General features: G+C 39.4%; 1 protein-coding gene across 5 annotated transcripts in view; it reads left to right on the plus strand.

Annotated features, from left to right (window-relative positions):
• The window catches only part of PTPDC1 (protein tyrosine phosphatase domain containing 1), a 70369-nt gene that overhangs the window by 15721 nt on the left and 38051 nt on the right, over positions 1-16597 (plus strand). For 3 of the 5 annotated variants that reach the window (XM_087822579.1, XM_087822583.1, XM_087822581.1), the window contains 2 exons: positions 5821-5956; positions 15235-15322. In XM_087822579.1, the coding sequence (XP_087678705.1) occupies positions 15241-15322 (82 nt within the window). In that variant the 5' untranslated portion in view covers positions 5821-5956; positions 15235-15240. The remainder of the gene's footprint in view (positions 1-5820; positions 5957-15234; positions 15323-16597) is intronic. The other 2 variants (XM_087822580.1, XM_087822582.1) reach the window with 1 other exon arrangement.

Consider the following 16597-nt stretch of genomic DNA (forward strand, 5'->3'; position numbering starts at 1 on the left):
GTCTGGCTTCATCCATTATTTCAAACCAGTTTAACATGAAAAATGAGTGAAATTGAGTTATCAGCTGTTAAAGTATGTATACATTTTTTGGGAGACACCCTATATATATTTTTCTTGATTTTTTAGAGAGTGGGAGAGAGAGAAATACTGATGTGAAAGCAAAACATCGATCAACTGCCTGCTGCACACCCCTGCAAGGGATTGAAGCCCACAACCCATGTATGTGTCCTGACCTGAAAGCAAACTGGCAACCCTGTGGTGCATGGGACTGCACCTAACCAATTGAGCCACATTGGCCAAGGCAACAATAAGTCGTTCTTTAAAAAATGCTCTCAGAAAATTAGGAATAGAGGGAAACTGCCTTAACTTGAAAAAGAGCATCTTTTTCTTACAGAACTTATAGAAATAAAATTAAAAATTTAATTTAAACTTATACAATTGTTGTTTTGTATCTTGTAACCTGCCAACTTGCTGAGCTCATTTATTAAGTCTAATAATTTTTCTTAGTTGATTCTTTAGAACTTTCTAAATCCAACATTATGTCATCTGCAAATAGAATAGTTTTACATATTCCTTTCCTATATGGAAGCCTTTTATTTATTTTCCTTGCATTATTGCATTGGCTGGAACCTTCATTACAGTGTTGCATGGAAGTGATGAAAGTACATACATATCCTTGTCTTTTTCCTGATCTTAGGAGAAAGCCCTCCATCTTTCACTGTTACTTGTGACGTGAATTGTGAGTTTTTCGTATTCAAGTCCAGGAAATTCCCTTCTAGTGCTAGTTTGTTTTTCTTTTGAAAGGATGTTAGATTTTGTCAAATGCTTTATCTGTGTCTACTAAGATGATCATGTGGTTTTTGTCTTTTATTCTATTCATATATTACATTAATTGATTTTTTTAAATGTTAAACCAACTTTGCATATTTGAGATGAATTCTACTTTGTCATGGTGTACATACTTTTCTATATGCTGTTGGATTCAGTTGACTAACATTTTTGGAGAATTTTTGCCTTCATATTAATAAGAGATTTTGGTCTGTGGCTTTCTTTTCTTGGGATGTTTTTCTCATTTTACTGTTAGTGTAATACTGTACTCATAGTGTGAATTGTGACATGTTCCCTTCTCTTCTATTTTTTGAAACAGGATTGGTATTAATTCTTCTTTAAATATTTGGTAGAACTCACCAGTGAAACCATCTGGGCCTGGCTTTTTTTTTTTCTGTAGGAAGTTTTTGAAATAATAATTTCTTGTTGTAGATTTATTCAGATTTTGTATTTCTTCTTGAATGTGTTCTTGCTAGTGTATCTTTCTAGGAATTTATTTCATCTTTGTTACCTATTCGTTGGCATGCTATGCTTCATAATATTCTCTTATAATCATTTTTATTTCTGTAAGGTTGGTTATTATGATGTCTCCTCTTTTAGTCTTAATTTAGTAATTTGAGACTTCTCTTTTTCTTGATTAATCTAGTTAAAAGTTGTCAGTTTTGTTGATCTTTTTAAAGAACCAACTTTTCTTTGATTTTTCTCTATTATTTTTCTATTTCATTTATTTCTTATTTTCTGCTTGCTTTGGGTTAATTTTGCTCTTATTTTTTCAGTTATTAAGGTGAAAGGGTAGGTTGTTGATTAGATTTCTTTGTCCTTTTTTAATATATGCATTTACGGCTATAAATTTCCCTTTAAGCTTTGCGATAGCTGTGTCTCATAAATTTTGATATTTTGTATGTTTGTTTTAATTCACCTTAAAGCTTTTTATATTTTTTATTGTAGTTTCTTTGACCCATTGGTTATTTAAGCATATGTTGAACTTTTATATATTTGTGATTTTCCTACATTTTCTTCTGTTGTTGATTTCTAACTTAATTTCATTGTGGTCATAGACCATACAGTAAGTCCTCATTAATTGTCATCTATAGGTTCTGCTACTTTAAACAAAACGACTTACAACAAAACTAGTTTTACCGTAGGCTAATTGGTGTAAACAAGAATTAAGTTCGGACAGCATCTCATTAACATTACAGTGAAACAGTTGAGCTAACCAACTTTGTTAGAGGATCTGCTCTGCCAGGTTAGGGGAGTTTTCTGCCATTATTTCTTCAAACAGATTTTCTAAACCTTGCTTACTTTCTGAATCTTCTGGCACTCCTATTATGCGAATATTATTACATTTCACGTTGTCCCATACTCCCTTAAACTGTCCTCTTGTTTTTTAATTGTTTTTTGTTTGTTTGTTTTAGGTTCTCTGATTGATTTTTTTCTACCCTGTCTTCTAATATACTAATCCAATCCTCAGCTTCCCCTAATCTGCATTTTCTTCCTTCCAATGTATTTTTTATTTCTCCTATGTCATCCTTAATTTCCTTCATAATTTCCATATCTTTTCTCATGCATCCTTGTGATCAGTATTCTGAAGTCTATATCTGATAGATTTCCTATCTCCATTTCACTCAGCTTTCTTTTTGGAGACTTATTTTATTCTTTCACTTGGGGTTTGTTTTGTTGTCTTCCTATTTTTGCTGCCTGTTTGGGTTTGTTTCTATGTATTAGGTAGATCTGCTAGGACTTGCAGTCTTTTGGGTGGTCTCTGGTGCAGGCCAATGCCAGATGCTGTTTGTGACTGGCCTTGAGTACCCTGTTTGAAGTTTTCCTCCCTCCACAGCTTGTGGTTCCCTCTGCTGGGGCTGGATGCCTTTGGAAAGAAACAAGATGTGCACCAAGGTCTACTTTTCCAAGCCCTGGGTCCAGAAGCACATAAACCTGAGATATTTTTGATTATGTCTTTCAGTTCCTTTTTGTTTCTTTTCTATATATTTTGAGTTATTTTCTTAGCATTTATCCAGGGATTATAATTAGCATCTTAATTTAAACAATCTAGTTCACATTAATCCTAGGTTAATTTCAATACTCTACAAAAATTTTCCTCCAATATAACTTCCATTTCTTTACCCGCTTTTATACGGTTATTGTCTTATAATTGAAATTACATTTTTATACATTATAAGCTCATCAACTCATTTTTGTAGTTATTTCTCTATGCAGGTATCTTTTAAAGCAGGTCAAGAAAAGAGTTATATTTAAATGAATTTTCATAATGCCAGTTTAATTAGGCTTTTGGTGCTCTTTCTTTGTGTGGATTTGAGTTACTGTTTAGTGTTTTTTATTTCAGCATGAAGAAGACCCTTTCATGAATCTTGTGGGGCAGGTGTGCTAGCAGCAAAAGCTGTCAGGTTGTGTGTGTTTTTTAAATATTTGTTTGTTTTTAAATCCAAAGATGTGTTAATTTCTCCTTTATTTTTCAAGGAGAGTAGAGCTGGATATAGAATTCTTGGCTGAGCTTCTGTTTATTGCAACACTTAGAAGATGGTCATCTCATAGTCCTGGCTGGTGTTCTCAGTGGTTAGAGTGTCAGCTGTGCACCAAAGCATCACAGGTTCAATTCCCAGTCTAGTGCATGTACGTGGGTTGGGGGTTCCCTCCCCACCCCCAGTGGAGCACATGAGGGAGGCAATCCATCGATGTGTCTCTCTCACATTGATGTTCTCCTTTCTCTCTCTCTCCCCCTCCCTCCTTTCCACTCTGAAAAGCAATGGAAAAAATATCCTCAGGAGAGGATTAACAAAAACAAAAACAAGTGAATATAATCATATCCACAATATTTATATATTTCTGAAAAGGAATATTAGATAATGAACATTTATTGGTTAGGAATACGAGGTATGGTGTCCAAAATGGTATGGTATCTGGTGCTTGACCAAAAAGTGGCTGGTGTGGGGAATCTCTTTTTTCTTGCTGATGTCACCTGCATAGCAATGCCCTGATTTCAGGTGATGTGTTTGGTTTGAAATAGAATTTTGGTAGGAACATTAGTACCCAGGCCCCACCCAGGAATACGAGGTTCTTTCTAGATCTGATGGATGATGTGAAGCTTCTTAATGTATTTCAATTTTGTGAAGATTTGCTCAGGAGCTGTTAAAAGGCTTTGTGGTTTGACAGCTAAACAGAACCCCGGAGATACACCTTCACAATAGTTTGTATGAATACCTGCTGTTAGGTAAATGCAAACTGCTTACCCAATGCAGTGCTTCTCAGAACATCAACACTACTGGAAACCAATTAGAAATGTAGATTCTCAGCCACACCCAGACCTACTGAGTGGAAATTCTGGAGTGGGGCCCAGTAGTCTGCATTTCTAAGAAAGCCCTCCCAGGGTTCTGTTGAATTAGGAATTGTTGACCTCTTGATGAGCTTAGAAGTATCTGTAGTGGGGACATTGATGTGAGGTTGATTTAAACCGTAGGAATCACCCTGAGCAGTGGTTAGAGCATCAGCCAGCACACCTAAGGGTTGTGGGTTCAATTCTGGGTCAAGGGAACATACCCGGGTTGCAGGTTCGATCCCCAGCCCCGGGGGGGTCATGAGCAGGAGCAACCTGTTGGTGTGTCTCTCTCACATTAATGTTTCTCTCTCCCCCCCCCTCCCTTTCATCTACTCTCTAAAAAAATTAAGTAAAATAAATTTAAACCTATAAGAATAACTAGCCAGGTACGGCTATTTATGAGAAAAGGCAAGGGAGTATGGAAACTTGTTTGTGAAAATCATCTTCACTCTTGTTAATATTTACCCATGTGTTTTACCATGTATTTCCTGAAGACTCTGAACCAAACAGCATATTTCTTTAAATGATGAAATCTCAAGGATCTTGTTTTAGTGTTGTTTTTCCCTGAAGTGTGACAAGTCTCTTGAGAGTGAGGGCCCTCCCCAAGGTGTATTTAAGGTGTGAGATCACAGAAGCCAGTGAAGTCCATAGTGAACTGCCAGACATGTATATTCAAGGCAGCCCTTAGTACTTTCCCTGGGGGTGTTAGAAAGGCTGGGGGTGGGGTTATGGAAAAAAGAAAAGGTGGTTTTTTTGTTTGTTTTGTTTTGTTTTGAAATAGATCTTTATTGATTCAGAGAGAGGAAGGGAGAGGGAGATACAGAAACATCAATGATGAGAGTCATTGATTGGCTGCTTCCTGCATGCCCCCTACTGGGGTTTGAGCCCAAAACCTGGGCATGTGCCCTGACGGGGAATTGAACTGTGATCTCCTGGATCATAGGTTGATGCTCGACCGCTGAGCCATGTGGGCCGGAACAAAAGGTGTTTTTTAAATGGTTTTTAAATGCCTGACTGCCCTAGGGGTGATTTGAGGAGAAAAGGGATTTTATATAGTCCTGTCATTTATTTGAGGTTGCAGATTCAGAGGTGAGGAGATTTCAGTATAAAGTAAATCTGTTTTGTTTTACTATGTAAAGAATCATAAGGAGTGCTTTAATTCTTTAAGGATAAAACTACTCTGATATTAGGAAACTGTGTTTATAGCATTAGAGCCACTGGATAAATCTTCAGTCAGCTCTTCAGGAGGAGGGGATCTGAATAAAATGTGTAACTGATACCAGGCAAGGCATCCTAAAGGAGAAAGAATTTGGACTAAGGGTTGGAGTTATTGTCACCATGCTTATTTGTTGGAAAAGAAAACAGATTCACCCTTCAGGGAATTAGAAGAAAGACAGATCTCTCAGGTTGAAGATCAGCAACACGTTGAAGATATAAATGTGATAAGGAAAACTAAGTTAAGGAAGATGCTAAGTGTTGAATTTCCATAGTGGTGCTGTCATCGATGTGCTCTTAGCAATAACCTTGAGTTAGGTAAAGCATAATTACCACTCCTTTACAGATGAAGAAGTGAGTTTCAGAGAGATTAAATGATAAGGGTGGTGGTGGCAGTTGCCTTTTATTTAATGTTTATTTTTATTCATATATTCATTCCACAGATCTTTATTGAGCACCTACTATGTGCCAGGCCCTGTTGTAGGCTGTGGAGACAGAACAGTTGACAAAGCAGACAGAAATCTGTGCCTTCATGGAGTTTACATTCTAGCAGGTGAAGGCAGACAATACACAAAATAAGTAAGTAAATTATATAATGTGTTAGATGGGTTTTCTTCATAAATCCTGAGGAGAAAAGTGAAACAGAAGGGGAGCTGACTTAAATTGCAAATAGGGTAGCTAGAAAGGTTTTGAAGAGAGGGATGATATGACTCAGCTGAAGTTAACAAGATCACTGACTGCTGTGTTGAGAACAAACAATATGGATCAGGCACAGATTAGGTCTGTATACAGGCTCTTAGGTAATCTTTCTACAACCACTGGGCAGATAGTGAGTCTAAGAGATGTTAATAAATGTACCTAAGATCACGCAGCTAGTAAGTGCCTACAGGTGTATTGAAAATGTGTGTGGATTTTATGACCTTATGTTCAGACCAGCTGTATTTGTGTTTCTGTTAGGAGAGAGGAGGCTGAAATATGTAAGGGGCTCTGTTCGTGATATATGTCTTTTGGATAGCACTGAATGAAGATTTGGATGAAAGATCAGCAAATTACCTGCACAAAACAAAACAGATTTGAAAATGTTACTGTGGATATGGAGATCTGAAAATTTTCTTGGAAGCAAAGGAATTATAAATGGTGCCGAATCCAGTGTAGCTAAGTTAAATGCATTTTGTTTAGTGTGGCGTCTTTATTGTTGAGAAGCCGTATGCGTAGTGGTTTAGAGCACAAACTCTGGAGCTGAACTGTGTGGATTTTCAAATCCCAGCTCTACTACTTCACAGCTCTGTGACTTCAGGCAAGCTATTTAACTTATCTTTGCCTTAATTTCCTAATCTGTAAAATAGGAATAATATATAAAACTAAACGTGTTCTTACAATGTGACCCAACAGTAATGCTCCTTGGCGATTACCCGAAGGAGTTGAAAAACATGTCAACATAAAAACCTGTACACAGATGTTTATAGCAGTTTTATCTATAATTGCCAAAACTTGGAAACAACAAATGTGTCCTTCAGTAGGTGAATTAATGAATGAACTGTGACATCCTCAGACAGTAGAATATTATTCAGAACTAAAAAGAAATGGGTTGTCGAGCCATGAAAAGACATGGAGGAGTCTTAAATGTGTATTAATAAGTGACAGAAGCCAATCTGAAAAGGCTGCATACTGTAAGAGTCTATCTCTGTGACATTCTGGAAAAGGCAAAACTATGGAGACAGTAAAAAGATCAGTGGTTGCTGGGTAAGAGTGTGGCCGGAGGGGGATGGCTAAACAGAGCACAGAGGATTTTTAGGTCAGTGAAAATACTCTATCATGCTATAATGGTGGATACATGTCATTATACAATCACTGCAATCCCTAGAATGTCCAGCACCAAGTGTGAACCCTGATGTAAACTATGGGCTTTGGAGAGAATGATGTGTCAGTATAGGCTCATTGATTGTAAGAAATGTACTGTCTAGAGTGCGATGTTGATAGTGGGGGGGCTGTGCGTGTGGGGGTGTGGCGGGAGTTATATGGGGAAATCTCTGTACCTTCCACTCAGTTTTGCTAAGAACCTAAAACTGCTCTGAAAGTAAACTCTGTTTTGTAAAAATGAGAATAATAGTAGTACTCAATAGCGTTGTGATGAGGATTATATGAGTTAAGGTTTATAAAACACCTGAAACAGTGCTTGGCATGGAGTAAGCTTATGTGTTTGAGTTATTATTATTGTATTATTTGTGAACATAAAAATATTTGCATAGCTTTCATAGGTTCACTCATATACTTGGGCTTCCATCTCTATTTTCCCCCATACGTAAGTTTTTCATCCTCAACTTCTGCTACCATGATGGCTATGTAGAATCTAATCATATTAACAGCATTTCTTTAAGTGTGGGCAGAGGGCCTCCTACATCAGAACGAGTTGGATACTGGTAATACAGGTTGTTACACTTCTCACTAGACTTACCAACTCACATGTTTTGCGGGTAGAGTCAGGAATTTTTATTTTCCACAAGTACCCAAGATGATGTTGATGCAGACTGGAATGCTAGTGATGTGAGAGTCTGGGAAGCATTACACCACACTTCCAACCTCCCAGGCACTTCTTCATGCATTCCCCACAAATTCTCTCCAAAAAGTACACGTGTAGATTTTGTCAGAACACCGTATGTCTGGAAGATGACAGGGAAAGTTAGTGAGTGACCAGAGAACTTGGTTCATCCCAGAACCCAGTCTGACCAGAGAACTTGGTTCATCCCAGAACCCAGTCTCTGTGTGAAACGTTTTTTATGAAGTAGAATTCTTTATGTTAAACTCTCACTTCATGACTACTCTTCTTAACAGCATACATCCGTTGCCATTCTAAGTTTTAAGTATAAGGTATTAATCAGTGAGCATGTGATTAATTCTAAATAGTCATTTGGGGGTACTTTTTGGGATAAAAGCAAACTGTACAATAGAATGAGCAAAATATGTCATTAGCAACAGGAAATAAAATTGAATAATATATGATTGTGCATTGAAATAACAGGAATACTAGCAAACTCTTTTTCTCCTGACTCTACAACCAGGCACATGAAATTAGTTCAGTTGGTAATGGAGTGTTTTCATAAATCTTGAGATTCAACCATTACTAAGTGCTGGTAGGACTGTTACACAGGTAATGAAGTGAATAGTTGACAAATTCTTACTAAAGTAAGAGGGAAGGGAAGTGAACACAGGCTAAGAATGGAAAGAAAAAGATATTACATACAGATCCTGGTTTGCAAATTAAATTAACAAGCATTTATTGAACACAATGTCTGTATATGCCAGACATTGTGCTAGAGACACACACACACAGTCTCTCTTTATCCTATAGCAGCCTAAGAAAGTAGATATAATCCTTATTTCACAAAAGAGAAGATTGAAGCTCAAAATGGTTCATATAGCTGGCAATGAACAGTCAATATTTAAACACAGAATTTCTAACTACTAACTTAACTGAGTTGTATATAATTGATTAGCATTTATATACAGTTAGACTGTCAATTTGTGTTTTTATGCACAGTGAGCATTCTTGCAGAGTTCCCCTGGATTCAAGTTATTTTATGAGGGCCAAGGGGGATTTCTATTTCCAATCCAGATGAAATAACAGAGTCTAGAATTATCCTCCTGCGTTAAACAACTAGAAAAGCAGACAAAATATATAAAAAGTGGGTTTTGGACATTGCAAAGCAAGAAACTTGGGACTGTGGTCTCAGAGAGAGGAGAAACAAACATGGTGAGTTTAAGATTGCACCAGTTGCCTCCCTTGAAGCAGTTTGTAATACCGGGAGGAGGCCCTAAACAGAGCCTGTTCAGAGATGGGCAGAGAGCCAAGGTGGCTAGGATTTGCAGTTAGGGTATTGGAGAGAAGGGAGCAGCACAAAGAGGTAGCGCTGGAGACATGCAGAGGACCCCAGGCATCTTTCCTGGCCTAAGGGGTTTTGCCTGAGTACTGATGTGTGCAGACTACCAGAGACCAAGGAAAGGCACAGGAAGGAGCAGACAGACCAGTTTTCAGGGCTCTCAGAGGGCTGGAAGTAGTTTGTGTTCCCACCAGCCAGACAAGAAAGGCCTCATGATAGCTAGAGCAGCAAGTGGAAGCCTCAGAGGTGCCACCTTAGCAGTCTCCTCAGCCTTAAAGTGAAGGGCAGCTGTGGAGCTGCCATACTGATTTCAAATGACAAGGAAGAGAAGTCAGTAAGGAGACCTGCTGAATGAGTAATTGGGATTCCGAGAGGAAGATAGAAGGATTAAGTGGGCAAAACAGGATGAAAGTCTGGCAGGCGCTTGGGCAAAGAGGAAAGCTGTTGAATTTGTAGAGCAGTGAAACTGAGGCTCCTAGACTTTTAGATGAAGGCCACTGATGAGCAACCATAAGAACGAAGAGGAACCTGCACTGTGTGCTTCCAGGGGCCCGGCAGATACAAGTAGGGCTGATATGTTCTGTTTACCTCTCAGACTTTGATGGCTTTGCAATATTGTTTCTCAAGCTAATGCCTATTGTAGCTTAGATCTTTCACAATTGGTAGTTTAACTCTAAGCATATGTGGTAACTCTCGGGAATTAAATCTTTAAAATTTTCCATTCTTCCACTGTTTTTCCTAGATTAGAAGAATTACTTTTTCATTTTGTTTTATAAAAATATAGTATTTAAGCTTTACAAATGTAGATAATTTACAAATAAAGAGAATTTTTACTTTACTTTTTCAAAGTATAGTCACATTAGCATACATCTACAGAATTGATATTCTTTGAAGATGGGCCATCTTTAATTCTGTAGATGATTGTGTTTTAGCAGTAGTGCTGTCAACCTGCAACATGGGATGATATCTAGGAATCCGGAATGGGAGGCATTAAAATGGGACTTACATCACGCATTGGAGGAAGCCTTTCTCATCGTGGCAGTAGAGCCAGAAAAGTCTAAGAAAACAGACTACACAAACAATGAGAATGCTGGGCAGAACCCACATTAACATAATTAAAGCATGATAAACTGTTAAAAAGATATTTGACACATATGGTGAAGAATTGATATTTTCAATATAGAAGAACATCTTGCAAGTCAGTAAAAAAGGGGCAACTGTCCAGTAGGAAGTGCGGCTAAGCTCCGAAGCAGGCAATTTATCAATAAGAAATTCATTTTTTAAAAGTTGCCTCACTAGCCTGGCTGGGCATGACTCACTGGTTGAGCGTCAACCTAAGATCCAGGTGATTGGGGTTCGCTTCCTGGTCAGGGCACATGGCCGGGTTGCGGGCTCAAACCCCAGTCGGGGGCATGCAGGAGGCAGCCGATCAATGACTCTCTCATCATTGGATGTTTCTATCTCTCTCTCTCCCTCTCCTTTCCTCTCTCTGAAATCAATAAAAATATATTTTTTTAAAGTTGCCTCACTAAATAAAGATAAGCAAAGTAAAACAATAATAAGGTGGTTCTGTTAAAAATATTTGAAATGCCTGGCATTAATGAAGAGAGAAAAGACACACTTTTTAGTAAATTGTGTAAATTGGGTTAATCTTTGCATATGGCACAGCAGATTGGTGGCAGGAGCATGCAGGCTAGATCCGTGTCCCAGCTTTACTGCTAAAAATGTGTGAACTCAGGCAAGGTTTCCCACCTGAGAAAAAGATAAGGATAGTACATAGCTCCCCATAGTACCTGGTGCCCAGTCAGTTGTACCTGCTGAATGAGCCATCAATCTGAATATTAAAAAGGCCTAGCAGGAACCAATCAAGGTGAGTGAAAAGGGCCTGCTCCCAATACACATCCTTGTGAAATTTCAGAATACCAAAGATAATGATACTGCAGTAGACCTGTTACAAGTCTCAGGTTGGTGTCACACTTCTCATCAGCAATATTGTTAGCTAGAACACAGTAGAAAATACCTTCAAAACTCTGATATGGCATGGTTTTCAACCTAGAGTTCTGTAAATAGCCAGATTATTAGCTGAGTACAAGGATAAAATAAAGATAATTTCAGAATGAAAGTGATACCGTTATAATAGCCTGGTTATTATTTAACAGGAAAAGAGTAAAGGGAAGACTAGAGGATATAGGCATGCCATTTATACAGCTTTACTAATTTAACACTCTCCAAGTCTGGTGGGGGAAGGGACTGGACAAAGGCAGTTTACACTAATGCCTAGTAAGGTCTGAGTAACGTGGGAAGGTACCTACCTGTCAGTCACAGCTGGGAACAAATTAGTGGCCAGAATAGGCATGGCCACTGCAAGGGCACGAAACCTGAATACATAAACTCCTAGACGAAGGAATCTCTCTCTCTCTCACCGGGTTCCTGGCTGTCCTGTTGCAGGGGGCACGCTCCCTTGAGCCCACGTGGCTCACAGCCATGTGGAACTCCACACCATGGACTAATGGACTTTCAATAACCTAAATATTGGACTGGGCCTGGCTGCAACATGGAAGGAAAGCTCTGGACCGTGGCCTTGCCTTTGGCTTTACTGGAACCATACTGCCCCTCTTTTAGGACTGGCTTAAGAGGCATGGGATTTTGCCACCCCAGGAATATAACCCATGCAAATAAAGTCTTGTACCACATCTCATTTCCCATGGGGGCCTCTGAAAATGCTTAGTTCAGTGGTACCCCAAGAGCCATCCCTCTCCAAGTGAGGGTGGAATTTGATTCTCCAATAACAAAAGGACTTAGAAAGTTTACATTCTGATCATCTTTCATGAAAAACTTACTTAAGGATAAGTCAAAGCCAAGCAGCATCTAAGGACCAGAGGCCTTGACTCAAGGGTATAATAAGAGACATCCCAGGTTGACAGCTAGGTAGTGGGCCTGGGAAGTTTCTCATTCACATTAGAATAGGAATTTAGAGGACTTGGGGAAAATACCTTCAAAAAGCAGCTAGATGGTAGGTAACCATAGCATTTAAGAAGTTGAAAGATCTTAGGGATATGATGAAGATTTACATTTCTTTGGTCAATAAGAAAAAGGAGATTAAAAACCAGAGGTAAGTTTATAAGAAACACATGGTCCAAAGTTGCAGCAAAACACACAAGTATGCTCTTGTTTTAGGCAACTGATGATGAAAGAAAGGTAGTCCATTTGACACTGATGCCTAGAATGTTTAACTCTGAACAGCACAGGTGTGGTGATAAGATTATATTTTTTTTGTGTGGGCCCAAGCACAGTACTTAGTAAATATTTTTCTAAAAAGGTGTATGTGTACAGATTATGTGTGTTTATATTAGATATTATATATTTCTTTATGCCAGGAATTCATAATATGGTTTAATGATGATGAAATAATAGCCAGAGGTGTAAGTATAGTGACCTATACCCCAGAAGAATGAAAGCCAATGAGTACATTGTTATCTCTGGGGAGTAAAACCTGGGCAGGGAGACAGGAGTGGAGACTTTACTTTTTATTCTCTATCATTTACCTCACTTTAAAGTTTGAAATATGTTTAACCATTCATACTGAATGTCTATATTTTAACCTCAAAATGTATTACAGATAATTTCTAACCAGGTTTTTCTTTGACTGTTGATGTATCCTGATGTATCTTGAGCCTGCTGAAAATACTAATGTGATGTTAAGCCACATATACTGTCCAATAAGGGAACTGTTTTTGTTCTAACTTTTGATGATCACATCCCCTCTGGGGGATAGATTTCATCTTGGGCTCTAGTATATGAGTAACTATAGAGTGCAAGTAGAAAGGATATCCAGGATGGTGAAGTCTATAGCCATTACATGTGAAGAGTGGGAACAGGAACTGCTGGCGTCTGGTCTGGGAAGATGTGATTTGGGAGAAAGGGGAACATGATCACCAGCTTTAGACATGTGGAAAAAAGGGTTTATTGTTCTATGTGGGCTCAGAGGGCGGAATTAGGGCCAACTGTAGGCAGAAATCACAGAGCACCAGCATTATGAAGAGCTTTCTAACTACTAGAGCTGTGTGATGGCATCACTGTTACTGTTCAAAAATATTGTGGAGGTCATGCTTGTGTTGGGTAGGGTTCCGCTAGAAGATATCTGCCCCCCACCTCCCTAGAGGACTTCTAATCTTGGCCTCCTCATTAGAACAAAAGATGCTCCTAGTGCTCTTTTGTTCTTTCGTTCTTAGGAATTTATAAGGGTTTAGTTGCTCTGTGTCAGGAATCAGAAACAGAGAGCAATATATAAGTTTCTCATTTCACAGTTTTTATATATAATAAGAGCTTAAGAAAGGAGACGAGTTTTGCTTTCTTCACATATGAAACTATTTATTTAACTTTCCTCAGTGGAAACCATAGTGACACAACAATCACTTAATCATACAAGTTAACTGTAGGTGAAAGTCATATAAATGTTGCAAACCCTCACTTAACTGAACTAGTAAAGAATGAAGGGTTCTGTTCATTTGCCTTGTATACTGTCAAGTCCACAATAAATGTTACTCCTTGAACCCAGTCCAAATTCGAATTTCTCCTTAAAGCCTTGCAGCCACCCTGAAGTTGGACAGCCCTCCCGCTTGTCCAAGTCTTGTTTTGTGATACCAAGCACATATTAGCTTTATTTGTGTCTACTTTTCTTCTTCCTGACAGACTACAAATGTACAAGGGAGAGTATGTCTGTTTTCCCCTATAATGTCTGAAAGGTTAAAGTTCGTGGTGCGAGGCAGGCTAAATAGCCATCTCAGAAGGTGAATAAGAAAAATTTATTTAAGCAAAAGGGGATGGGGATGTCCAAAGGGGAGGGCTACACAGTGCTGCGTCAGAGGGCATTGGGGCCAGGGTGGCAGCAAAGTATACTGGGGACAGTGAGACAAGGAAGGGCATAGAAGTAACAGGAGAGCCTACACTGGGCTGTGCTGGCTCACTGAGAAGTCAGAGAAAGGGGGCCTTGGAGACAGGTTCAGGGGTTAGCCCAGGACGAGCTGCCGCTGTGCATTGCTCCCCTCGTGGCGAGTCTCCTGGGGTCCCTTAGATAGAGGAAGGGGGAGGGAATGGCACTGGCTTACTCCTCTGTGGGGGGAGCACGTGCTAGGTCCTTTGTCCTGAGCTTATCTCTCTCTTATAGGTGGAAATCTTAGGGAGGTCTCAGGGGAGGTTTTTAATAGAATATTCATCTGTTTTCTGGGCGTGCTTTCAGGGCCCTGGTCTCCACTGATGGGTTGGTCCCAGGGCAGGAGGTCATTAGTCAATGTAGCTGGTCCTGAGGCAGCCACAGCACCGCTTGTCTGGTTTCTCTGGTTATCTGCGCTTGGAGCTGAAATAGAAGGGAGACCTAGCTGTTATCTTTAGGGAGGAAACGCTCAGGGGGTCTAAACCACATGATAAGCAATATGCTAAGGGAGCTTAGGTCACCCTGGGGACAAGGTTCTTGTTTTCCCACTTTTGTCCCTTGCTAGACATCCAGGGCTTCCTGCCCTGGTGAGTTTCTGAACCTGGCCCATCGTCCCAGCCCTGCTCATGTCTGTCTAGCAACGTCTTTACAAGCACTGCACCATCCAGTAGACTATATGCAACCACATGTTCAATTTTAGATTTTCTAGTAGCACCAGTAAAAATTAAAAGGATCAGAGAAAGTAAATTTTAATAATATATTTTATTTAATCCAGTATATAAAAAATATTTCAATGTAGAATGAATGTAAAAAATTTATTTGTGAGATATTGTACATGATTTGTTTTTGTACTAAGTCTTGAAAAACTTGTACTTTATTCCTACAGCACATCTCAAATCTGTACTAGCTACATTTCAAGTACTCAGTAGCCACTTAGCTGAAAACTAATGTGTTAGACTGCTGAGGTCTAGCATATTATAGATAATTAGTAAATGAATATCCAATGGGCAGACTTGCAAAAAGTAATCTTTTTTTTCTCCCAACAGAGGATCATGGCTGCAGGAGTCTTGCCTCAGCATGAACAACCATATTCTACTCTGGTGACTAACAGTGGGCATGCTGCAAACGTGAAAGGTACTTGTTCTTTAATATACTCTTTCTGTCTGTTTGTGCAAGCGAGGGTTTAGTAAAACTATGTGAATGGACATGAAAGAAAAGGCATGATTCTTCATTCCTATTGGAAACCCACGTTGCAGGTACTACTTTGGCCTTTTATTTAAAATTCCTTTTCTAAATCCTGAATAATGACCTTGGCCAGTTAAGAAGTAACGTTGAAAACAATGTTTGTCTCCTGTACAATTCTTAGACTCAAAATATTCATTTGTTCCTCTCTTCAAATGCGCCCTTGTGAACCAAACTTTCATTCCTTTTCTTCTTTGGTTACTTGCAGTGTTACTTGTAAAGCACATTCAGAAGCATGCTAACCCTGCCCCTCCCAGTTTTTGTCTCTCTTCGATTGCCTTCCCACAGTTTTGATTTTTTACGTGGTGCCCCTGAAGGAAGGGTGCTGTGACTGGGACTCTCACTGCCACTTGCCCCTCACTCTTTCTTACCATTGCACGTTGTAAGCTGGGGGCACACCTTGATTTTGTGCTACTTTGGCACTTCAGCCAGCCAAGAGATGTTGGGTAATTTTTTTTTGGGGGGGGGGGACAGTTTCCATTGCATGACTTTTTTACTGCCCACTCTGGGTTTTGCCCAAGTTCACTTCAGTTCTCCTGTATAGGGAACTTTGCAGGATTTCCGCCCAGAGTATGGATTAGATAATATAAGGAAAAGTAAAGGAGTACAGGTCTAAAAGTATTGATTGGATGGCGTTCAACGCTTGCTGAGAGTAATTGGTTCTCAGTTGACTGTGCGCTTGTTGGAATCTAACTACTCCACCAGGGGGAACTCTCTTTCTCCGAGAAAATCAGTGTTTCCCACTTCTGACCTTGTTAGATCCTCCTTGGTCTGTCTGTGCTGTGTCTGACTATAGGGGGACCAACACTACTGGTCACTACCATTTGTGGACAGTATCTGTGTGCCACACTTACTGTATGTTAGTGTCCCTGGCTTAGAAAGAAGTGCTGTCTATAACAAATGCAACAATGATGTCTATCTACTTGCAGCTTCCATTATAGAATAACGGGTTGTTTTTCCTAAGTTCTTCAGCTAACAAGTGTAAAAGTCAGACGAACCTTTTTCCCTGTCCTTTCTTCTGTTGCATTGTTACCTCTTAGTCAGTGTTTCTCCCCAGGGATTATGTTGGCTTTAGAGGTGGGGCACCTCTTCATTGTGCAGGAGAGCTCCAGCACTACAGACGTTTAGTACCCCTGCTTCCCCCCTCCAAATGAATCCAGTAATATC

Source organism: Miniopterus natalensis, chromosome 12 (assembly GCF_054644295.1).
Source record: "Miniopterus natalensis isolate mMinNat1 chromosome 12, mMinNat1.hap1, whole genome shotgun sequence".
Lineage (NCBI taxonomy): Eukaryota > Metazoa > Chordata > Mammalia > Chiroptera > Miniopteridae > Miniopterus > Miniopterus natalensis.